The sequence below is a fragment of the Oreochromis aureus genome, linkage group 15 (assembly GCF_013358895.1).
Source record: "Oreochromis aureus strain Israel breed Guangdong linkage group 15, ZZ_aureus, whole genome shotgun sequence".
NCBI lineage: Eukaryota > Metazoa > Chordata > Actinopteri > Cichliformes > Cichlidae > Oreochromis > Oreochromis aureus.
The window spans coordinates 18,958,197-18,982,641 of record NC_052956.1 but is presented as its reverse complement, the minus strand read 5'-3'; the positions used below and the strand labels follow the sequence as shown (position 1 = coordinate 18,982,641).

The 24,445-nt window shown below is 37.9% G+C and overlaps 1 protein-coding gene across 2 annotated transcripts; it reads right to left on the bottom strand.

The window, feature by feature from the left end:
- Positions 1–553: 553 nt before the first annotated feature.
- ttc13 (tetratricopeptide repeat domain 13) lies at positions 554–23,106 on the bottom strand. 2 transcript variants are annotated; one of them, XM_031750519.2, is made up of 23 exons: positions 22,852–23,106; positions 20,777–20,871; positions 19,159–19,234; positions 18,997–19,067; positions 18,788–18,853; positions 16,633–16,725; positions 14,541–14,657; positions 14,347–14,457; positions 11,961–12,043; positions 11,706–11,847; positions 11,378–11,552; positions 9,994–10,150; positions 9,358–9,488; positions 9,139–9,271; positions 8,379–8,471; positions 8,096–8,179; positions 7,888–7,972; positions 7,389–7,495; positions 6,464–6,599; positions 5,272–5,351; positions 4,952–5,030; positions 3,424–3,503; positions 554–3,342 (listed from the first exon to the last, which is right to left on the bottom strand). In XM_031750519.2, exons 1-23 carry the CDS (start codon positions 23,018–23,020, stop codon positions 3,228–3,230), a joined length of 2,478 nt encoding a protein of 825 aa, XP_031606379.1. In that variant the 5' UTR covers positions 23,021–23,106; the 3' UTR covers positions 554–3,227. The 2 variants fall into 2 exon arrangements, with proteins under 2 accessions (XP_031606379.1, XP_031606378.1); XM_031750518.2 differs by having other exon boundaries at positions 7,389–7,498; positions 22,852–23,105.
- Between the last annotated feature and the right edge of the window lie 1,339 nt (positions 23,107–24,445).

Sequence of the window (24,445 nt, the reverse complement as noted above, 5' to 3'; positions counted from 1 at the left end):
GGAGTGGGTGTAATTCAGAGCTGATTTGTGACAGATGGACAACACCAAGAATTAAAACAATGACGGTAGGTATGATGTATTCGAGAGAGAGTGATGCTGACAAAAAGTCACAAAGTGGAGCCGGGCAGGCCGAGATGCAGATGTTAAGATTTTCACTGGGAGTGACCAGAATGGACAGGATTAGACAGGAGTACATCAGAGGGACAGCTCAGGTTGAGCAGTTTGAAGACAAAGTTAGAGATGTGAATGTTCAATAGTTTGGACAAGTGCAGAGGAGGGATAGTGAATATACTGGACAAAGGATGTTGAAGATGGAGCTGCCAGGCAGGAGGTAAAGAGGAAAACCAGATCTGCTGTGGTGACCCCTAAAGGAAGACGCACACTTCTTTACTGACTTCACTTTCATTTAGTACATGTAATTTAAATATATGTACACATTGTAAGGACAGAGCTGATGGTCTGCCACACCAAACCATGAATGGATTTTTCTTTCTTACTAAATTTTTGTTTGTGAACTTCTTGTGAGGAAAAAAAAAAAAATCACCACAAACTGTTAAAACTGTCAAACACTTTTATTAACTGCTGAACATTCATTTCATAAAAAAGTCCCTCCTTCAAGTCTGAAGACATTAGATAAGTTGTGCACTCCTCACTCTAAAGCCCATTGCAGAAATAAATGACTGGGACACCCAGCACAGAAAAGAAAATAACAACCAGTTAGCATAACCATCGATAAGAAAAACAAACACACAAAGGACCTGACTTTTTGGTGAAGTGAGAAAACAAATTAAACACTGGAGTGACTGCTTTGTTCTGGACATTCAAAAAAGAACTACTGCAGTATTGATATGACTGTTAATGGTGTGTCTTTAAGCATTAAAGGCCACAGAATATGTTAGATTAGTCCAGGTGAGTCACACCTTCTCATTTTGTTCATCATTGTGCTTAAATTTTCTTTTCTAAAAGAATTTTATTTCCATAGGTTACTGCATGTTTACATTTTACCTAAGTGAAAAAAACATCCTGCAGGATTCACCCAGATTTTCTGAAACAAACAAACCAACAAACAAAAAAAGACCACACCATCAGTCTTATTATTTAAACTGAAGTACATTCCAATTCAGACCAGATTTTCTCCAGATATCAATAACTCGAACAAGAACTTGTTACATATGTAATAATCAATCTTTAATGTCTTAAAGATTATTTTAATCTTTAAGACATTTGGAGGTAAATGAGCTCTTATCTCCCAAAAATATTGCTCTCAGGTGTGATGAGGAAGCAAACTGAATCTATGAGCTAATATCGAAGTCCAAAGCAAAGAGATGTAAGAGAGGCAGCTGATGCAAGTTCGAGGGAAGACAGGAAGGAAATAAAAGTATGTGGTGTGCTTTTCTCCATTCATAATGACTCTTCAAAGACACAACAGTCACAGATGTTAGAGGACGATCATCTGGAGCTTCTGGTCAGGTAAGTCAGATTACATTCATACACTTTAAAATTTAAATGTAGTGTTTGAGAGCTAATGATTCAAACTATAAAGAAGCTTCTTCTCGTTAAGCTAGTTTGATCTCTTTGTGGTTTTATTTACGGTGAAATTGTTTTATGTTAGCCATTTAGAGCTACATGTGCTTAACATATTTATTAGATCACTAGAATGCAAAAGCTCTCTAATCAAGAGCTTAATTAATATTTTTAATGCAAAATAATATAAATAATTATCCATTTTTTTGTATTATCCATCAATTTGTAAATGTAGGTCTACAAAAACAAGCATTAAAATAGTAAAGCAATTATTTTTTGATTATAATACCAAATTGCAATCATTTACTATTGTTGCTCCACAGAAAAGAATGTTTTAGTGGTTGAATGTTATGCTTGATTGGGCCAGATTAAACTTAGTGTATTTAATTTTTTGTTTTAAACAAGTTCTGGAGAGATTTCTAAGAGTTTCTTTTTGTTTTTAATGAAAGATGGTCTAATACAATTGTAATGGAAACCCCCCCCAAATGACTGAACTTATAAAAGATCAGAGAAAAAGTAAAAAAAAAAATAATTAAAAAAAAATCTGTTTTACTTTTTGTAATTTTGAAAGATTCAAAACTGATAAAGACAAAACACCTGCAGATTTGGTGAATGTTTGATATTTTACTCAAAAAGCACCAAATGGCTCAGAAAGCTCTCTAAAATCTCTGACTGCTGTTATTCATCATAAAAAAAGAAAATAATAAAAGAAATCATATTTGCTCAAGTGTTGACAAACAATAGCCCTGAAAGTTTTGTTCTGTATTTTTAAAATCCCCCAGACTCATTCTCTGCTGAAAGGTTGGATTCTGTGTGCGTGCACAGCAGCGGTTTAGCAGAAAATGTTTAAAGTGCCAATTACAATCTTTAATGTTAAATAAAACCAGAAAGTGCCATTTCACATTCTTGGTAACCTAAAGTAAGAGATTTGTAGAGATTTGGGCATGACTCTGCAAAGAAAGCTTGTTCATACGACCGATGGACAGATGGCGTTGGTTGTGCTTTGGGTGTCTGAGGCACGAGGCCTATAAAGCAGAGAAAGAGCAAAGGTGGACAGAATCTCTTCTGCATCCCAAACAAACTGAAACATCCTGCTTTCACCATCCTGTATCGTTTCCACAAACACAGAGTGTGGATCTAAGAAATTAACATCGGCCAGTAATGACAAAAGCACCTAAATGTATCCTTAGAGTTCTGTGAGTTAAAGTTATGCTATAAGAAGTAGAAAACAAAAATGTTGAACTGCCTGACAACAGAGGTTGAAGAACTTAAAACAGGTGGCATAGAGGTGACTTAGAACGTCAACCTAAGATTTCTGAAAACCCTTCAAACCGTGTTTCTTAAGTAGAAGCTGATTTTTTACATGGATTTAAAAGGAGGCTTTGGATGAAAAAGTAAGATCAGCGTTTGGTAAATTAAAACAGAGGTCACCTCTTTAAAGAGTAAAGCAATCTCTTGAATTTGCATTAAAAGCCTTTCATTTCCTTCAAGGATCAAAAAGAGCTCACACTACTACTTTGCCAAAACCCTTATTACATTTTAAATAATTAATTCCTAATTAACTGTGCCGAGATGTTTTTTGGCGATCTCAGTCCAGTGTTGATTGGGATGTAGAAGATGACGGTCCCTTAGGTTCTACCCAGTGCAGAAGCTTTATTGTTAAGACTTTCCTAAACAGACCTCTCTGCAGTGCACAAGTCGTGTTAAGACTTTTTTGGACAATGTGAGGATGAGTCTGTGTTGAGGACCTCAATCATTGTTCTGGTTGTCGGGAAGGACTCTGCTACAGATGGAAGACTCTGGTACCAACTTGGTAAACTAGAGAGGAAGAGAAAATGTCAGATAATGTGTCTCTGAAGCAGACAAATAACACACCAGAGAAATAATTACTCTTTGTACCTCTTGAGATTCATCCAGCTCTTTGCTGTTTTACTGAAGCTATCTGGACTGGGTGTGGTCATGGCTTCAAAATCTACCAGCTGAAAAGACAGATAGATATATTTAAATCAAGCAAAAACAAACAAACAAAAAACAAAAAAACCCAAACAAACCCAAAAAACCCCCACACAACCACAACCAGCTTAAAGGATAGGTACAGTAGATGCAGCGAAGGCCACATTTCCATAAATAAAGACATATGTAAATAAACCTGTGCACCATGCTTTCGAAGACTCACTTGAAGTTAAACAAGCCACAGATCCTGCTCTTTCTTTGCAGTGCAGATTTACAAAAAAAGAAAGCTTTTCTAAAAATTGACAGATAACTTTATAGAAAGTTAAACACTGTGTAGCAAAAATGAGAAGCCCGCTTTCTTTCCAATGTGGTCAGACTAAATCATGAAGGGTTTTGGAAAATTCCTTAAAAAGCAACAATATGAAGAAAAACACAGCAGGGCTGCCAACTCTTCATACCATCTGTGAGACACCTGTTTTCACTCTCTACTTGAACACGAACAAGGAACGTGAACAATCCTCTCTTACATGCAGCAAACAGCAGGAGACAGATCAGCGATACCAGGATGTATCATAGACGAAAGACCACATCTGATTTTAGACGAGGACTGACCACTGGCCCACTTTCAATTCACCGGATACATCCCAGCACTTGTAATCTCTAATTCTTAAAGTACAAAAAAAGCACTGCAAAGTTGAAGAAAACTATGACCTGAAGTTTAATTAAACATGTTTATTAGTTAACATATGAGAAGCAGGTGAAGGCAGCAGACACTGATGTCATCACTGTGGCTAATCAGGCAAAAATAACTAAACGGATTTAAACTGATTATTCCTGGACTGTTATCAAATATGTAATCAAGGGCGGTTGGTGCAGAGCTAATGACTTTTCCTTCTTATGAGGAACAAGTTTTCAAGTCTGATTATATGTTATTGTGAAGACTGAACTTTTGCTCTGCTGCCACTCTGGACCACTGAAACCATCTGGACTTGAAGTGATGATGGTCCAAAATTGTACAATCTCCAGAAGATGAAGTGACCAGAAATCACCAAAAAATTAAATCTCTGAATGTTGCACCACTCCTGCAAGAAGAAATCATGGAGTATGCAGTCCTTCTGCACCAGCTAAATCAGCACCTATATGTACATAGTGCTCATTTAAACACAACGTGAGATCTAGAAGCACATTCTAGACCGTATAAGTAATGTAATCTTACATAACATACGGTAGAGTAAGCACCAGTGTAAATAACCATGGACAGCTTTCAAATTTTTGTTACCCATTTTTAAAAAATTACATTTAAAATGTTTAATTATCTGCTAAAAAACATTTTTAAATGAAACACAGGACCAAAATTGCATTTGGTCCTATGCATTACTTACATACATTAAAAAAATGTCATACAGAATTAGTGTTAAGTCAATAAAAACTTACTATATATTCTTCTATTGAAGTAAGATTCACATTAATTTACCTTTCCTTTCGGGATCCTACCAATGACCTCTTTCCCACTGGCCATCAATGCCCCCATCACCACTGAGTAAGCCACCACACTGAGGAGAAAGTGATGCTTCATTAGCTGAATACTTCCTCTGACATGTTTCAAGAGACCACAGACTAAAATAACACTAATATTATTATCCTGCATTTATCTTTCAGTCTTACTAGGCCATTGTTTCTGGGATGTTTCCCAAACTAAGACGACAGCTACAAAGAAACTCTCTCTCCCATTTATCATTCAAATGTAGAAATGCTTCACATTGCACCTGTGGGCTGTTTTGACTTTGAAATTACCTGGATCCTCTGGAAAGAGGCATGAGGTTGCAGAAGTAATAAACCAAGGAGAGGATCAGGTTACACACTGCATCTGCATCCTGACAGAACAAAGATCATCACAGAATCAGCTGTACAGTTGTGAACAAAGGCTTAATGTAGTCGTGACCTCTGCTGCACTGTGTGCTGTCTTCAGTTACAGTTTATCTTAACGGGGTGAAAGCAGAGAAGGCTGCAGACATAATAAAACAGAACAAAGAGTGAAGCCAGGAGGGATGTTCACATTGTTCCAGGTCTCTGTTACAGAGGAGTGAGAACAACCTGTTTAGTTTTTGTTTGTTAGTTGTTTAGTCAAGACCACTGTTGTGCTGTCTGTATAAATTAGCAGGAAAGTCACGGTAGGCTGCCGGCACAGATTTTTTAATCAAGACAAACTGCTTGAATGGTTTGTTCTGTTCATTCCGGCAGTTTGACAGAAAACCATCAACAGAAATGAATGGCAGCAAATAAATTCAGCTAAATCCAACGGTGACACTCCCCAGACAATTAATCAATTCTACTCATAGTTTGCTTGTCTAGACAAGTAAAATATGTGATTCCAGTAGAGAGGGCCAGAGTGGGAATAAGAGGGGAGAGGAAGACGCTGAGGAAAAAACAGACATGAGGCTTACGTTTTGTTTTGCTTTTAAACACTGCCTTGTCTTTTCTAAAGTGACTTTTATCTCTTATGTAAATAGATTGTAAACAGCCTTGCTACTCTAATAATAAATACAACTCTGTGTTTTTATGTTTATATTGACAGCTCCATCTGATCTCAACCAGCTGTGACTCTGTTTCTAGCTCGATACAAAACCTTTTTGCTAGATACCGCTTAAAACAGGATTCAACTTGTAAATATGTTCTATTTATTGTTCAGAAAATATATATATAAAAAACAAAAAACAAATAAACAAACTTGACAAAAATCTTTTTGCCAAATGTCCAAACCCCAGACAGACATTAGAGACAATATCAGAGATATGAAACCGCAAGGAAAAAAAAAAAAAGACTAGAACCAAAGCTGGAACACAAAAACAACATTTTATTTGCAGGTATTGCTTTAGAGAAAGGAACATCCTTTGTTAACTTAAGATGTCATCTACTTAAAGCTGTCCAGAAATGGATATTTCACATTGCACCACCATCTGCTTTCTATTACCAGCAGGAATCTTACCCCAAGTTCGGTTGATAACATTAATGCCTTTCCTTTGGCAGTGAGGTCTTTGTAGATGGACTCTATCTCTGACTGGTATTGCTGCGTCCGCTCTTCAGTTGTCTGCGTTTCTACTGAGAATAACATGTTTCCCACCCTGAAATAAAACAAAATTTACAAAAAAAAAGAAAAAAAGAAAAAAAAAAACCACTTCAGTGGGTAAAACTTGGAAATATCTGGTTATGTGTATAGAAGTGTAAAGCATCTACCTAAGAACTGTGGAGCACATGTTAAAAAAACAGGTGTTACTGGTTTTTGCAGTAATGAGTCTGCACATATTAAATGAAAACATTAAATTTCAGCTGCCCTCCTGTTTTAAGTAGTCACTTTTTTCAGAGATACAAAATTCCCATTGTTTCTGCCATTTTTTAAATTAGATTTCAGTCAAATTGAAAGGGCAAAGTCAGGGTGAGCTACAAATGATGAATAGTACTAGTGGAAAGAGACAACTGTGCAGGTATGGCTAATAAGAATAATAATAATTATTATTATAATGACCTGAATAATTCTAATTCAGTTCATTTCTGGCAAATGGTCTGTCTTGGACTCCTCAAGATACTTGGGACAAACTGATGCTGCACAGCATGATTAATGTGAAAGAAAACTACAAGCATGCTGCACAAAAATCCAGCGCTCCCAATGCTGATTGTAAAATGTGAAATTCTGACAGTTACTGCTCTTTATCTGTGCACAAGAAGAATATTCTTAGCACCTTTGGATTGACCTTTGTGTTGTATACATACCTACGTATGTAAATACTTTACTGTTCTTGAAATATACCTTCTAGGAGATCCTTGTGATTATTCTTCCCCTGTTCAAATATTTATATTTAATTTTTATAAGAAATGTTAGTGTTGAAGAAAGTGTTGTGAACGGCAGATTGCACCTGTCTCCAGTGATGGTAATGGTGAAGCCATCGTACTCTTTCCCAGGGTCCTTCAGGCTCGGCACCTTCGAGTTGACTGTGAAGCCATCTCTGGTTTTACTGTTGAACTGCTTCAGGAAAGAAACACACCAAAAAAACCCAAAATGAAAACACCCATCCAAAAAAACAGTATGTTGTGCTGCTTTAAAAGGTCTCTTACGGTCAAACATTCATCAATATTAAAATATATTTTATACTACATGACAACCAAATATTGAATAAATTTAATATGGAAAATGTAATACATGTGTTTAAACTTATGTTTTTTTTCTAATTCAGTTTCTGTCAGTCATGTTTGATGTGATTTTTTGGATCAACAGCATATAGATCTAGGCTCCAGATCTAAGCTATAGATATAAGTTCACACACAAAACTGGGAAGTAATGAATATCACTAATGTTACTAGTAGACTAGTATCCTTGAGTGCAACCTGAACTAGATTCTCTCATATCCTTCTTACCTTCATTATAGGAAGCAAATCTTCTACTTTATTCACATTTTCAAGAGCTTGGCGGACTTCCAGGAGGCCTCTGGGGTTGTATGCCCTGAGACAGACAACAAGAACATGTTGGTTACAGAAACAGCAAGAACACTGCAAGAACAATTAAGCCATAGATGATGCTTCAAGGAATTCTGCAAAGTCATTGGAGTTGTGATTCAGGTTTTACCCATGGTAGACCAGTATTCTGTCTTTGATGAAGTCAAGTATGTTGTCAAAGTAGGCAAGGTATCTGATGTTGATAATTTGCCCCCTGGAGAAATAAAGAGGGAAAACACAGACCTCAATATACTGCTTTTCAAGGAGCTTCTTAGAATGAGGCTCTCACAGGGAACAAAATGAAGAGAGACGTCATATTCCAAGAAATTGAAATAAATGTTTCTGCACTACAAGGTGAGGCCATATGGAAATTCAATCCCGTAACCCACCAGAGTGTTTGGCCAAGTTGTTACCTGATGAGGTTGATGTGATTGTTGAAGCCTCGACTGAGACTCCTGGCAGGCATCTGGTCTAACCACAAAACTGGCTGGTCTGGATCAGCGATCCTACGAGTACAGGAAAGGCCCGTTTAGTGTTTCAACACTGACATCTAATTAACCACACATCAAACACTCTAGTGGGAAAGTGACTTGTTGAATTTGGCCAGAATTGGTGAGAACAGGCTAGTTACCAGGATAAGTAAACCACAGTGAAATGTGAAAAACGACCTGACTGCTGAGTTCTTTCTAGTGCTCACACGTTAAAAACCTCAGAAACTTAAGCCATGTGTCAGCTTCAGTCTAGACTTCATTCTGCTATGCAGGACAGTTGAAACATGAGGAACTGTTGAGCATCATATGTCAGCATTTGTCTCCTTCCTATTCCTTCAGTTTTCAGTTTTAAAATCATTTCCTGGAGATAATTAGGATCCCATAGTTCCTCTTGACAACACCCAATTTCTTGTGGAATGAGAAAGAAACATTTTCTAGGTGTTTTACTCATTAACATGTGTCCAAGCTAAACATACACTTAAAAGAGTGATGCCAAAATTAATTCCCTACAGTCTCTGCATTATGCCACTCTTTTCCAATGGAAATACAGCAATACAATCCTGTAGATGTCAAACATATAATGGTGCCTCCATAAATTTGACCTGAGTGATCTCACCAGTTGCTATATAAATTTGGTACAAAGTCCTTTTTATTTTTGTGAAACTTGTGCCATGTTTCTCACCTCCTCCATTTGACTGCTATGTCAAACATGTCTCTCCACTGCATTTGCCTGGTTTTGCCATTGACTCGCACTTTGGAGTTGCTCCATGTCCGATGCATGGCCTGCATTACCTCTAAGGTTGCTAATCCCATGGCTGAAGAAGCACAGACAGCTCTTTATTTTTAGGCTCTTGTTAACACTTGAGGATCTTTTCAAACTGTGGCATTGTCTCGGTGGTACCTCTGTGTATTCTCCTGTTGGGTAGGAAACCAGGAGTGTCGTACTGCATGAGTGCCCCCAGATGGTCGGCCGTGCAGATCAGCTTCTGAACTTCATTGCTGTAGCTGTCGAAGTTCTGTGGCAGCACGTCTCTGCCAACAAAGACGTGGAGAATAAGGCTTTCATGAAACACACGTTTTTTTCCTAGACACTGGCTGTCAACCTTCTACAATATCACAAAACAGAAAAATTTAGTTTCAGCCTGCTGACAGATGCATAAAAACATCTACTTGATGAACACAGGAGCTTTCGTGTCATATGGAAAACATGGCAGGTGTTGGTTTTCAACCACAAAACGCTGCCTCGTCTTTTAGCTCATGAAAACTGCTACAAACTGAAGCTCAGGAAACCACAGTTATGATGGTCCTGATTTTCCTACATTTTCTTATGATGACAGACTTAAGGTGAAGTGTAGGGCATCCTAAATTAAATTCCGATTGAAATGTGAAAATTAATTTAATCTGTCACAATAATTTCTGCTTTGGCCCTAGAAAAAGCTTGACATTTATATAAAGAATAGCTAGATTAATCACTTCATCATCGCAGCATCATTACAGCTGATCGTTATGGTCAGAGTTAACAGTCCCACAAACCCACTTGATATGTGGCTGCAGGCCAGGCTGTTCTTCATAGTCCTCTATTAAAAAAGGCAGGTTCTTGGCCCAGTGGTTCTTAAAGTTTCCCGGTAAATCCTGGTCCACATTGTACTCTGCTACTGGGATATCCAGGTGGGAGTGCAGGTAACGAGAGTACTCTGGAAGAAATCAAGTAAACAGGACCTTTATGTGACAAGTAAAAAGATCAGAGGTGGTGGACTATGAGGTGGTGGTTTAGGTCAAAGGATACTGAAGCTAAAAATAAAGAAAAAGCACGGTTAAGGTATACAGAAGAGTCTATCATGGCCAAATAATACAAAAAAGGCACAAGCACAAATGAGACTGAATGAATGAATGCTTTCTTCTGATGAACCAGGGGGACTTTCTGAAGCCTTAATTTCCTGGGGGTTTTTTTGTTTGTTTTTTAAAAGACCATCAAATTCTAACATTCCTGGGTTTTTTTTAACAATGCAATAGTTCTTCTGAAAATTAAATCAGAAGAAAATGCTATTCTTTAATGCAAAAGTAATACACTGGAAATACTCCTCTGTATGTCACATCTGGTGGCCTTGACCTCAGCTGTGCTGCATGTCACTCCCCCCTTGTTTCCTCAACTTTGTACTTTAACAATTGTTCTAATAAAAGCCTCCAATGTTCAAAGAAACTCTGAACATTTGAAAATATAAAAAAATACATGAAAAAACAAGCACTGTGAAGTTTTGGAGAATCTAAAATATAACTGTCAGTTTCCTTTTTTGTTAAAACAATTAGTAATAAATAGATTCTGTAATAGACTGCACACCTATGCCCGAACTACTCTTGTGCTCTAGGTTCTTTGAAAACATGTCTTGAATGGACTCTATAGGAAGTCTCCAGGTGTGACGTGGTATCCTAGGCATGTTAGCGGCAGTCTTATAAGCTGACAGTTGTAGCTGCCATAAATCACCCCAGTCATTGGTTTCTGAGGTTTATTCATCTGCCAGTTTATCCTGTAGGCAGAGCTCTGACTTGGAGAGCAGACTTTTTATTTACCCTGTAATATAAGACTGATCTTGAATCAGCATTCTTCTCTTTATCTGCGATCAGTCATAATGTGTATGATTGATTGATTGATTGATTGATATACCTTTATTAGTCCCACAAGGGGAAATTTCATGTTAAGGCTGCCGACCTATTGCACGCAATGGCGGCGCCATCTTACCCTCCGACCATACATACATTACACAAAAACATCACATGGGGAAGACCGGTCAGAGAGGTATAACAAGGGAAAATGCACCACATGAAGAAAGATAAGGAGAAAAAAAAAATAACTCCCCCCAGACTGAGCTCCAATAGGGAGATCAGTTGCATGTGTGTGTGTGTATATAAAATGGGCCACCCACCTCTGAGGTATTTAACTTTGAGGTATTCAGAGCTGGCTTTTTGCCCCAGCAAAGGGTCGTTCAACATAACTTTAGTCTGAGCTTTGATGCCTTCGTAAAACTGCCCCATGGCCACGTGACTCAGCCCCTTCATGTACTGACAAACCTCGTTGTAAGGCTCCAACTGAAGACACCTCTGAGGAAAACAAGAGAATTACACTGCATATGAATCCATTACCACTACTTTCCTTGTGCTACTAGCAAACCCTGTGTAAATTAAAAATTCCTAAACTCTTTACAGAGAGGGGTGTAAGGACAGCCTGTTTTACTTCGTTGTGGATAATTGTACCTTGAAGTTGCCTATGGCTTCCTGCAGAGAGCCGTGGTGGTACAGCATCATGCCACGGAGCTGGAGAGACTGGATGTGGTTCTGATTCAACATGAGGGCTTTCTGGAAGCTCTCCATGGCTGATTCAAAGTCACCCAGCTCTCTGAGAGAAGGAAGAGGAAAAGCAACTGTTGATATTTTGCTAAATGCCGTATGTCAAAGTGACATCCTGCATTTATGCATGGAGAAAGAAAGCATACTGCAGAGTGCCTGTACCTGTAGGCCTGTCCGAGGCTCTTATAGGCATCTATAAAGTCAGACTTCAGTTTCAGTGCTTCTTTAAATGTCTCAATGGCTTCCTGATAAAGAAAAAAAAAACAACCTTTCACATACAATGACAACACAGTTGAGAGGAAATGCATTAAGGAACACGGCAGACCAGAAATTCTGAGTCAGCAGGTGGTTCAGAACTTTAACACATTCAGATTTTGTCTTATGTAACCCCAGTGTGGACATGGCTAAATGCTGGAGTTTAGCAGTAACTGTTTAACAGTTAGTTTAACAGTTAAACTGTTTACTATAATTACAGTCCTAGCTTTAAGAGCAAAGGTGACAGTAATGCTGATAGTTTTAGGTGTTTAGCACAACGTTATTACAAAATATTGTGGCAAGCCATCCAACTGAGATATTTAAGAAAGAAAGCATGAAATCACACCGAGACAGGGGATCATCAGACACCATGTGTGACTATTCACACCAAGTGCCATAGAAAGCCAACTAAGAACTGTTCAGATATTTCAGTTTGGTCCAGCCACTCTTTGCATAGTAAGGTTGGACAGTTGGACGAATTTATCAACCATCGACGATAGGCTGAGCCTTTCACGGGTCGTTTTTATTTATTTATTTGCCCATGAGTAAGTTTGCTAATAATGTTGGTTGAAGCTAAGAGAAGCAGTCAATTGAAAAAAATAATAAAAAAGTGCCCCCAAATGGAGCGATTTATTTACTCAAACTCATAACAGAAAGAAAGAAAGGCAGCAGCCTATGTTCAGAAAAAAAACAAAAACATTTTATTTAAATATACATCTGCACAATCGGCACAGCCCTGTGGTTACATCATCAGGTTTAGCTCTTTCATCCAGTTTAAAGCCAAAGAAATCCAGAATTGGCGACTTTAAATTTTTTTGACAACTAGTTCCTCCATGTTTGGACTACTTCTGTGTTCTAAACATGCAAAACAGTCTGTGCATGATTACATTGCTCCGCCCATCAAAAAGTCACCTGTGCAGACATATCGCCTATCGTCATATATGGGACTGATGAATGTCAGTTAGAAAAAATGTACATATCGCCCAACCTTAGTGCATAGTATGCAAATAAAAAGCAGATTCCACCAATGAGCACAACTCATCTAGAGTAAGCAATTATTTCTACAATCACATTCGCAACTATCATTAAAAGCACTAATGTTGTTGTTTGTTTGTTGTCTGCAGGAGCTGCAGCTGGGATTCCCCCAGGAAATCCTTTATGTTTAGCATCTACAAGTTTTGTAGATGAATACCTGCAGATCCAAATGCTGCTCTGCACACATTAGTCAGTGTGTGGGAAATAAAAATGCACTTGGCTGGGGCAGACTTTAAAATAACATACTAATTAGATGTTAAGCAACGTCTTATCATTCATCTACCATTTTTACTTCCCTTGTGGTGCACAGCGGATTTTATCAAAGACGAAAGCAGCTACCCCAGCATTAAGAGACACTTTGACCATGAACGTGCTAAACATCACCAAGCACAACAAACAGCTAGCAGAAAACTCTGGTATGACACAGCAACAATCTCATCCGTCAGAGAGGCCAGGAAAAAAAAGAAAAAAAAAAGTCAGCTTTAACAAAAACACTAAAGCAAATTGAATAACTTCACTAAAGCATGTGGTTCCATCTACTTCACAGCTGCATATATGTAAAAAAGTTAAAGCTGCAGAAATTTAGACAAGCTTAGAACACAATATGCATGAAACCCAATAAGCTTGAGCTTGTATTAAGCTATTCATCTCCTTCCCTTCATCTCCTGACACTGTAAGTCGCAAATGTAATATTTAAACAACCAGAAAAAAAAAAAAAAAAAAAAAACCCAAAACAGTCAGCTGACATTGTAATGCATTTCTTTGCCTGTGTTTCCAGCAGCGAGCTGAGAACGATAGTGTGCATTAAATTAAATCCTCTTTGATGTTGTTGGCTCAAATAATATTTTGTTAATTAAAAGTGATAAGATAAATATAGACAGGATACACAAATGAGGTGTAATCATGCACTAATGGGATGTTTGTGCAACAAAAACTCTGTTAGAGAAATTCTGATATATCTGATTGTAGAAAAAAACCAAGAGCAAAACTCCAGACTGTCAAGTTTGATAATGCTATAACATACAGTGGAATCCATACTCTTTATAACAAGAATTAGAGATACACTTTGCTAACAAAACCAGCTAATCAGTGCACTATGCCATTATCTGTGGTCATATCTGGTTACAATAAAATGTGATGGTGGCGGCCACGAGTCTTCCAAAGAGTAATTCATTAACCAGTGAGTGATATCACATTGTTTATTCATCTTTGATATGGACAAAGCCATACTGGGAAAATGAGACGGTGAACAGCTCACCTTGAGCATGCCTCTGTGGAAAAAGGTGAGGCCTTTATACAGCATGGCAATAGGCTGATTCTTCTTAAGCTCTAAAGACTGCTGGAAGTCCTCCATAGCGGCTACATAGTCCTGAACAGAGAGCAAAGCACAGAGTCATCACATGGAAACATACATGCATATATGTACATTCATGCTGCATCTGACTGTCGAACCTCTGAAATGAAGAGCAGTGTTCCCCTGTGTCTGTAGAGACGAGCTGAGGGCTGTAGCTGGATGGCTTTTGTCAGGTCACTCAGAGCCTCACTGATGCGACCCAGAGGAGACAGGATCTAAACACACAAGCAAGTTGCACATTTCATCTTTTTTATTTTATTGTTGCAAAATACTGCTGAACTGAATTATTTTCTTTGCTTTTACACTGCATCCAAAGAACATTTTTAGGGGAATAAAGATAAGTTTGTTGTTTTTATTTCATGAAAAACAAGCATGATTCTGTCGCTGCAGTGCTCAAAGCATGACATCGTTTTCAGGACAGGCTTTGCATATTTCTGCAAGGTAATGTTAAACTGCACAGTGCAGCTAATACAACAACATGGCTTCATAGTAAAAAGAGTCCAGGTCCTGAACTGGTATGCAGCCCACACCTTTCACCAACTGAAAACATTTGACACAACCTGAAATGAAAATGATGCCAAAGAACACTCAGGACTGCTCAGAGGATTACAGCCTCTTGTTAAAAGAAAGAGGAGTGCTACACAATAATAAACATGGCATTTTCCCAACTTTTTTAGAGACATGGGATGTTGCTGTCATAAAACACAAAGTGAACTAATATTATTCTCAGTTTAAACATTTGATAGGTTATTGTTAATAAAATATGGTTGTTGAGATTTGCAAAGCATTTAATTCTGTTTCTATTTACATTTTTCACTGCGTTGGGTTTAAATTCAAATGGTATAAAAGTCACAAAGAGGAAATGGTAAATAAAACAGCAGAGCGAAACCTGCAGTGGGGGAATTCTTTTCTTTAATCTTGTGAGAGTTGCCAGAACACTAACCATGTCTGGTGACTGTTTATGTGCCCAACTGTTATTGAATATTGCCCTTGCCTAATATTATTTTCTATACTGTAGCTTAAAACTTATTTGAATTCACTTTAAAATTTATATTTTGCCTCTTTCAAAATGACCATGCATTGTCAATCATTTGCAGTAAAAGGCAGCTGCTCCAAATGTGACCCATGACATTCACTACTTCTATATGTGTTGTCCAAATATAAAGAGATCACCTTCATCAGTAACCATGATTATATGAAAAGTTGCTAACGTTTATTGAGGATGTATTTGAAGCTGTTTCTGAACATGTTAAGAGAATCAGACTTGTATACAGATACCATTTCTCATATGTTGTGCACAACAGGATGTAGTCTGCGCCTGGCACGTTCTCACTTCTGAAAAAACTCAGTGTGGTTTAGAGCAAGGTGCAGGCTGAGTAAAATGTCCAGGAGGCAAAGCAACTCGCTAGCTGCGAATTCAACATCCTCTAGTCTTACATCAAAATAATCGGATATCACAGAGACTTTGCAGTAGGAAGCTGCCAGGCTAATTTGCATTATCAAGTATATCTTGCTGGGTAATGTCTAGAAAAGTTCCAGGATGCATTGTGTGTGAAAGCAGATGAAATCTACAAAAACCTGTTTGGGGAAGTTATTCATGAATAATGCAAATGATGTTTTATGATTAAAAAACTCTGTGCTTTCCAAACTGATCCAACTTCAACAGTCAAGATAAATCTTTTGAGAGAAAATCAAAGCAGGAGGAGCTCATCAGACTCGGAGAGAGGTGACTGATTGCTTGGAGCACATTTGTAGCTCATTCACATTTTCTGTCTGGCTGATGACTCACTGACTGCAGATTGGCTGTGATGTATTTTCTATTCTAAAAAAACACAGCTAGATGCATTTTAAAAGTCACCACATCCACTTCATACCTGAACCTAAAAACTTCATGGAACATTCATTCTCTTTAGTAGAACTTCTGACTGCTTCAGGAATATACTAGGGAAATCACATCATTAAAAGTGCCTTGATTACATCTTAAAGCTCAAAATTAATCAGAAACTTGACGATTACAAGCACAGAAATTAGCTGCAAAACAGGAGGACGGAAACTAAATATAATCAGTTCAATTATACTGCTACCAACCGTTGTTGTCTTAGCTTGTTGCAGTACTGGAAAGGCATAAAAATATATAAGTGCTGAGGAATACTAATAATAGATCACATTCGGCACAGAGTCGCCTCTCACCTCTGCTCTCTGCTCGTAGACCTCAGGCCAGCTGGGCTCAAGGGTGATGACTCTGTTGAGCTCGTACAATGCCAAATCAGCATTCTTTATATCCTGGCATGGACACACAAGAGGAGAAAGGCACTTACATTTTGTTGACATAAACTTTAACATATTGCGCACAAAACTTGGAACAAAGCCACAAACAACACCAAACACAAAAACTACTCTAAGCAGTTTTCTTCTCCCCCCTATTCTGGAGGGCAGACTACCACAACCGCAGAATCCTGGCAGATTGAATTGGCATTCACTGAATGTCACACTGAATCACTCTGCGTTTACCTGAAACTGCTGTTGTCAACAAAATACAGGATTCTTTTTATTTAAGGACAAATAAACCAAAACAAAACCCACAAACCTTCCCAAAGGCATCCAACAAAACACATCCACACAGCAACTCTCTGTGCAGCCCTGGAGGTCAGATTAGGTTTAAATCTGATTTTGAGAACAATTTGGCAGAACATAAAACGAGAATATGAATAAATATATTTCACCATCTGACAAATGCAAATAAAGGCTGTCCATTAAACAAAGTGTCTGTGCACAGTCTGACATATGAGTCATTGGGTTTGAAGTTTAAGCTCAAGTCCTTCCCAGCACAGTAGTGAATAGCGTTTCTGACACATTGATAAAATACCAGCAACATTCTCTCCCAAGTAAATATAATAAGTGGATTGTATTTATACAGTCTACATTCACACAGGTCTTATTTACATATGCAGAGCGCTACTGACCTTCCTATTAGTAGAGGACTCATTTTACCTCCTAAGCCACAGCCTTTGATGATCTTTTATGACAGTTCAGAAATATTTTATGACTAAGATGTTATGCAGATGGATAACTGCTTCAGTAATAAAAACACTATATTATTGGTTTATTTCCCTTCTTGCAACGTTAAATTATGCTTCAATCACAGATTAGCTTGCATTACAAATCATTTTGCATAATACTGAATGTAGAATATTAGTAGTGTTTGTCTTGTTTTGTTTTGATTCATCTATTTAGTCATTGCAGACAGTTGTTTCCCAAAAATTATAGTGAAAGAATTGAAAAAAAAATCTGCTCTGGTTACAGGCTTTGGGTTTTACTTTGTTGCTGGAGCTCTTTAAACATTTCAGAGGCTGGAAGTTATGACATGCATCCTAGTAAACTAGGTGTTAAACATTATTTACTTACATTTTAATTCAAAATCTTTCAAGCATAATCATTTACATATTTCCTGGCAACCTCTAGGGAAATTATGCCTTCCCTGATGTATGTTCCCCTGTCCAGATGGTTGCCAACAGGTCTCTAGGCCTGTGTGACTATTGCCTAAGGGACTCTGGGAAATTTTCGAGGATAGAAGGAAGTTCTCACATCCAGTGTAAAACAGTCCTCCCTCTTTCTGAAAGCAGTATTCCTCAGATGCGTTCACAGACTCTCCATCTCTTTGTGTAAATAACAAGAGCGGTTACATCTGAAACCTCTGCTACTGAGACTTGTATCCCACAATACAAGAAAAGTTGCTTTTTAAGCTCATTTTGTGCCATTGTTTCTTTTATTGGAAAGCGACAGTGAAGATGCACATGCACACAAAGAGAGATTTACCTGTGAGTTTAACGTGCTCTCTGCTTTCACCACTTGGATATCAGGTCGCCAGTAAGGTTGCTTATAACCAGTGGCCCACTTTAAATGCATTTTAATGGCTAGTAAATAAATAAGTAAATTGTATTATTACAGCACCTTTCAAAGTGCAACAAAATAATACATAAAAATGTGAGATGGTATAAAAGGAAAATAAAATCCTGGGAAAGAAACACTTGCTTTGTAGTTTATTGGGTTGTTGCAGGAAAAACACTTCAACCGGTTAGCCACATGCTAATTTGCATCATTTGTTCTTGGGCAGGTAGAAATCCAGACAACAAAAACATCATATAAAAGGTTCAATATGTAGAAGATCCATTAAATCACGTAATTTATAGACAATAGGCTCGAGCCAATCAGTGGTTGTGTCATTTTTGTGCTGACTTTAGCAACTCAGATAGCTGTACAGTGTTTAAAACCAGCAACATGTTTGACTCATGTTTGTGGGTGATAAAGTCTTACACTGGTGATGAACTCTACAGCTACCACTTACCTGCAGACTTTTCTTCCCATAAGCTATCCCTCTCCCGTAGATGGCACTGACCAGCTCTGGGTCACCCTGTGTCAAAGAGAACAAATGTTCAGAATACGCAAAGAAAGGTGTTTTGTTTGGTGTTTGGTGAATTTCTACATTTCTCAAAGGTTAACTGAAAGGTAATTTTTGCAAGAGCCGTATTTAGTAACATGTATGGACACACATACCTGCAGTAAGAGTGAAAAGTGTTTAATGGCTTCATCATAAAGTCCATTGCCTATGAGAACATAACCTATAGCTGCAATGACAGAAAATGTGATGATGAAAAGCTGAATTTTAGCTGCATCAATCAGGTGTTTTAACAGCACTTGAACAACATGCTGACTTACCAAGCTCTTCATTTGTGTTTTGGTTATCTACAGGAAAAGGTATTTTTTTCTGTTCTATAAACAATTTGGCCTGATTCTGTAAGAGACGGTGACAAGAAGAAAAAAAAGACAAGAAGGAGAAATGAGAAATGTCAACAGAGGAACAAAATAATCATTTCCTTCCTGTGTGAAGGCAACTCGATTGAGTGGAGAAGAAACATAAAAGACAACACTTAAATGCTGTCGACACCTGTGTTTTAGTTCATTGGAGAGCTTTAGAATGTGGTGACAACTTGCATAAAATGACATTTTCAATATAACTGTTAACAGTTTTTTCAAGGATATTTTTACGAGCAAATTTAAGTGCCCTGCTGAATATCTCAGGGTTACTCTGAGGAATTATCTACTGCTGAACAGAGAAAAACTCAGCAACTTTTTATTTCAAATTCCAAACACAGGCATAAAGATTTCAAGGTAGACCTGTAACTGGAGATTTAGCACGTACAGGAATTTCAACCACAGACTCGATGTGCAAAATAAACTACTGCATTAACAAGACTGCTTCTTTTTTCCATCTTGTATTTGCTATGTGAACCCAAACGGCAGCACTGCAGTGGAATTACTGTATCCAAATTGGACAGCATGGAAATGTTGCTGTGGCAGCATTTTACAAGGCAACTGACAAGGCATGCACTTGCCCCATTCCTTTTATTGGGTATCCTTATCAAATCTCACCTAACATAAAACTGTGGGACTTCACTACTCCCACCCCAAGCCCTTAAAAAGAAATCTTCATTCTAAACATCTTGCAGCCTTCATCACTGATCCCTTAGATCAGGTTTATTAAACTTTGTTTTCAGTTGCTTCTGCACCTAGCATGCCACCTGCAATTTTGTGTGTGTGTGTGTGTGTGTGTGTGTGTGTGTGTGTGTGTGTGTGTGTGTGTGTGTGTGTGTGTGTGTGTGTGTGTGTCACAACTTCTTTAGCACAGACCTCAACTCATTAACCACTTTCCCCAACCCCAAAAAACTGTCTTGCAGCTTGTGGTGAAGCGCAGCAACCATGAGCTGTGCCGTATCTTCTTTTTTTTTTCATGCATAAGAACTGCATATTTTCACTACAATCAGTGAATGTCATTCTATTACAAAATTCACCAAGAGTGAATACAAGTCATTAAATTAGGGCATTTTTAAATGGTATGTTGAAGCCCTGCAGCGTACATTTATTTTCCTACTTGTAACACACAGAGGTTCACACACTGGAGCAGTGATATAGAGGTGAATTATAGGGTGTCAGTATCACACTCCAACAGCACCTTAGGGTGTGGTTACATGTGTAAGCACCAAAAGCAACCACACCCATCACTCTGAGCTCAAGTACCTGATCAACACTGAAACTTAAGATTTGTTATTTCCCGCTGAACAGAAAATGTGTGTAAAACTAAAACTTAATCAGAATGTCTTGCTTTGGAAAAAACATAAAAAACATTAGAACACAGATTTCAAAAGGTTTTTAAGCTGCTTACACACAGCAGTGTTTTGTGGTTTAACCTTGAGTATATATACTTTTTTTTAAACTCTAAAGGAAACCGTTACAGGCCATGGCTGCTCTAGATCTAGGCTAGTGTTTGAAATCTCACCAAGATCTTCTCTGCATTAAGTGAGAACACAGACTCGCAGGGCGGGTTGCTTCCCTCCTCACAGTCTGGGTCTTCCAACTGTAAAATTGAAGACTCTGAAAAGACAAAGATTCAAAGTATTTATCACTGGAAACAAAACGGTTCATACTTCCAGGGTATTTCAGACCATTAGGCTACTATGTCTTTTACATTGTATTAAACAGTCTACAGTTTCAAAGAAAAAAAATATCTGAGAAGTTAAGCAGGCCTGACCTGACACACACTGAAATCCAAACTCATGAAGCCTGTTACAAAATGCTCTCAAGGAAATTTTCGGAGCCCCTCAGACCAAAAGGCAAAAGCTTTAAATCATAAGACGATGATGTGCATGTGACAGCTTTTAAGTGCTGCAAATGTACAAAATGAATACTAACCACAACCATTTTCGTCCATCATATAAAAAGACCATGCAGCATGGTTCTTTATAAACTTGGGGGTTTGGAGCCGCTGTGTTATTTTACTTTCTTTTGTACATTTTAGGTGTAATTTTCACAGTAACAGCAACCACCATATTGAGCCCTTTGGTGAGAAGAACTGAATCTGACTGAACCTGCTGATTGAATCAGAAGCAGGCAAAACACTGTGAAAAGTTAAACAATGCCGTGGTTCATATTTCACAAATCATTAAGAATCTGTTTATTTCAACTTGTACAACTATATTATCTCTCATTATTTCTGTCCTCTTCCACCAAAACACAGTGACACAAGGAAAAGAAGAGGTGTCCGTAATAATTCCAACCAAATAAACGTGGGGCAAAGAGTATGTTTGTTTGTACACGTTACAAATACAAAAAGGCAGTCTGAGATTTTAGTGAATCTAACTTAAGAAACACACACACAAACTATGCAGGTAAAGAGTTTAGCATTTAAAGTTGTTTTTTGGGGGGTTCTGTGTATAGGCTTTTTCTTGGATGTATGTAACCATTGTTCAGCATATCAGTCTCTGTTACCTTAATTTTCAGTTAATTATGGACATTAGATGAAGAAAAACAATATTTTTATGCTTGAGAAAACAAGACATTTTTTTAAAAGCACTAAACAATGTTTTTGCTACAATTCCACTAAATTTCCTTCAGCAGTACAGCAAAGGCTACTGCGAGCCTGCAGCAACATTTACAAGAAACCTGCCAAATATAAAGGCTGCGTTAAAGTAAACAAGCATTTCATCTACATACAGACAGATTTTTATCTTAGCTTCTTCTAAAGTCAGATGTGCCATCATGCAAAACAAACCAGTCAGGTGATGCATTGCTTTTCCTTACATTTAACTATCTAAACAGGCTATGAGATCAAAGGATTGTATTGGTAAACTACAGACTGTAGGAAAAAAAAGCAAAAAATAACTAAGAGTCGATTGAACACAAAACACTTTAACAGTGTAACTAAATTTTCGTCAGTTCCTTTCTATTTTTGTTTTTCAGCAAGTTAAAGTAACACATTTACAGTTGGTTGTCTTTTTGTTCAGAATTACAGTTTTAATTAATATTTCAATGAGCTAAAATGTCTTTTTCACACGTTGTATAGGTTTTTAGCTTAGTTATAGTTACTGCAACAAGCTTTGGTCAGTCTAACTATAGAAGTGGGTGAGTTACTGACATGCCGAATGCAGCGAAACGACATTGTCATTATAAAAAACTTTTCAGTTTTCCTCTTTAAATATTTATTGTACTGCTGCAGAAGGCGACATTAAATTGCGCGTTTTTTGGCTGGAGTATGGTTTACTTCTCTTTGTTTAAGGTAAAACATACAGTTTGCTGACTGAAGTGAGCTTTTCGATAAGCACTTTTAAGTTTCTTTACAGTTATTTACACTTGAACACCACTTCCTGTGTTTGAACTCTGTTTTCTTTCATATTTGGCGGAAAAAAGACTATTTTTGAGTTAGGAAAGGCTACTCTTGGTGATCCCTTCGAGCTGTCACTGCTTGCTGTTATTAGCGTATTAATGTTAGCCTTTAAACGGTTGGGCTAGCCGGGTCCAAGTGACAGTTGTATCAGGGAGGACGTGGCAAAGTAACAGCGAAAAGGCAGACTTTACCGCAGTCAGCAGCGTAGTCCTCCCATTCAGACAGCGAGCTGCATCCCTGTTTGTGGAGGTCGTTGTTGAACAAAGTGAGAGTGGAGAAGAACTCGGTGGAGAAAATCGCCCGGCACAGGTACAAGAGTGAGAGCGCTACCACAACAACAGCCCGGCTGGCAGGGGCCATGTTGTGCTACATGTGTGACGCCACAGGGCGGAAGCTGCTGCAGTTCGACCCAAACGGACACGCCCCCCTCACGCGCGAATCTGCGGGACGCGAACAAGAAGCCCGCAAAACGGAGGGAGCTGTTAAACCACATTTCCCAACACCCTCTGCGGCAGTCAAACCGGTTCCGCGAGCGTCAAGCCAGAAATCACGGTTTTCAGTTATGAGATTCAAAATAAAAGTATAGGCAATTATCTAGGTTAATTTGTTTACCAAAAGGAGCTGTTTTGTTATAACTTATAAATGTTTAAGGTTAGACAACTAGAATTATTTTTTTTTAACTTTTCAAAATTTGGCTTTGAAATTTTTTAATTATGTATGTACTCCGCTCCTTGACCAGTTGACCTGCATGCCATGCCTTTGTAAAGGGTGTAAGCTTCAACCATTCCAGTAAGATACTATTCACCTTACTGGAATCCAGTCTTCCCAGTCCAGTTTAGAGCTGGTATGAGGAATTTACACCCCATCAGACTCCCTTGTGGTCTAGTGTCACGTATATGGCTCTCAACTTCTACTATTTCAGACAGCAATGTCGTATGAAATGAAGACGTCAGTCTTTTCACATGAGCCACAGCTTTATGCAATAACTGGTAATCGTATGACATTGTGATGGGCTGAATCTGTGGTTTGAGGTTAGTCGCAACAGTATGAGTATACAGTCGGTCTTCATAGACCAGTTTTGACATCGTGGGCAATAGTATCAAGTTCTCTTCTGTTTTCAAAAGAGTCTCAAAGGGCACTGAAACAAATCAGAATAAAAGCTATTCATAGAGCAGCTGTACAATAGTAGTGCTTTTAAGTACTTTAATTTCATTTTGTGCTTATAGGGTTGGTAGAGCTAATTTTACATTTGGTCAGTGATGTTGAGAAAACAGCTTCTTCTTCTTCTGTCTAGTCCAAACCTTGCCTTGCCTCTCTAATTCTGTCTCAAAACCACTTAATCTGAGCTGTCCAGCTGATGTATTCATTTCTAGTCCTGTCCATTCTGCTAGATCCACATAAAATATTGAGAAAAGAGCTTAAATTCTTTGTATATTCTTTTAAAAGTATCTACAGTGAATATACCCATATACATTCAACCTCTGAACAGAGTATAATCTTATTCTCTAAAACTATCACTATATAAAAACAAAAGAAAACACAAAAACAAACAAACATTGCATGCGTGAAAACAGGTTCACTCCAACACACACTGTAAGCTGCACTTTAACTTGGAAAAGCAGTGTCGTATATATGGGTTGGGGCACTGAATGAGTTGGATACAAGAATAGAAAAAAAATCCACCAAATAATATTAATAGGTTTGTGTCCACTGATGCTTTTTTATTTTCAGGTTTACTTGTTCACAATTCCTATTTTTCTTTCCTGTTTTTGCCGCAAGGTCATT

Bases quoted from the DNA above. Each gene is read 5' to 3' on its own strand.
- ttc13 (XM_031750518.2), bottom strand. From the start codon at position 23,020: ATGGCCCCTGCCAGCCGGGCTGTTGTTGTGGTAGCGCTCTCACTCTTG. The intron at 11,848-11,960 runs GTACAGGCACTC...TCCTTCTCTCAG, and splicing joins AGCCTCGGACAGGCCTACAG to AGAGCTGGGTGACTTTGAAT. The intron at 3,504-4,951 runs GTAAATTAATGT...CTGTCTTTTCAG, and splicing joins GTAGGATCCCGAAAGGAAAG to CTGGTAGATTTTGAAGCCAT.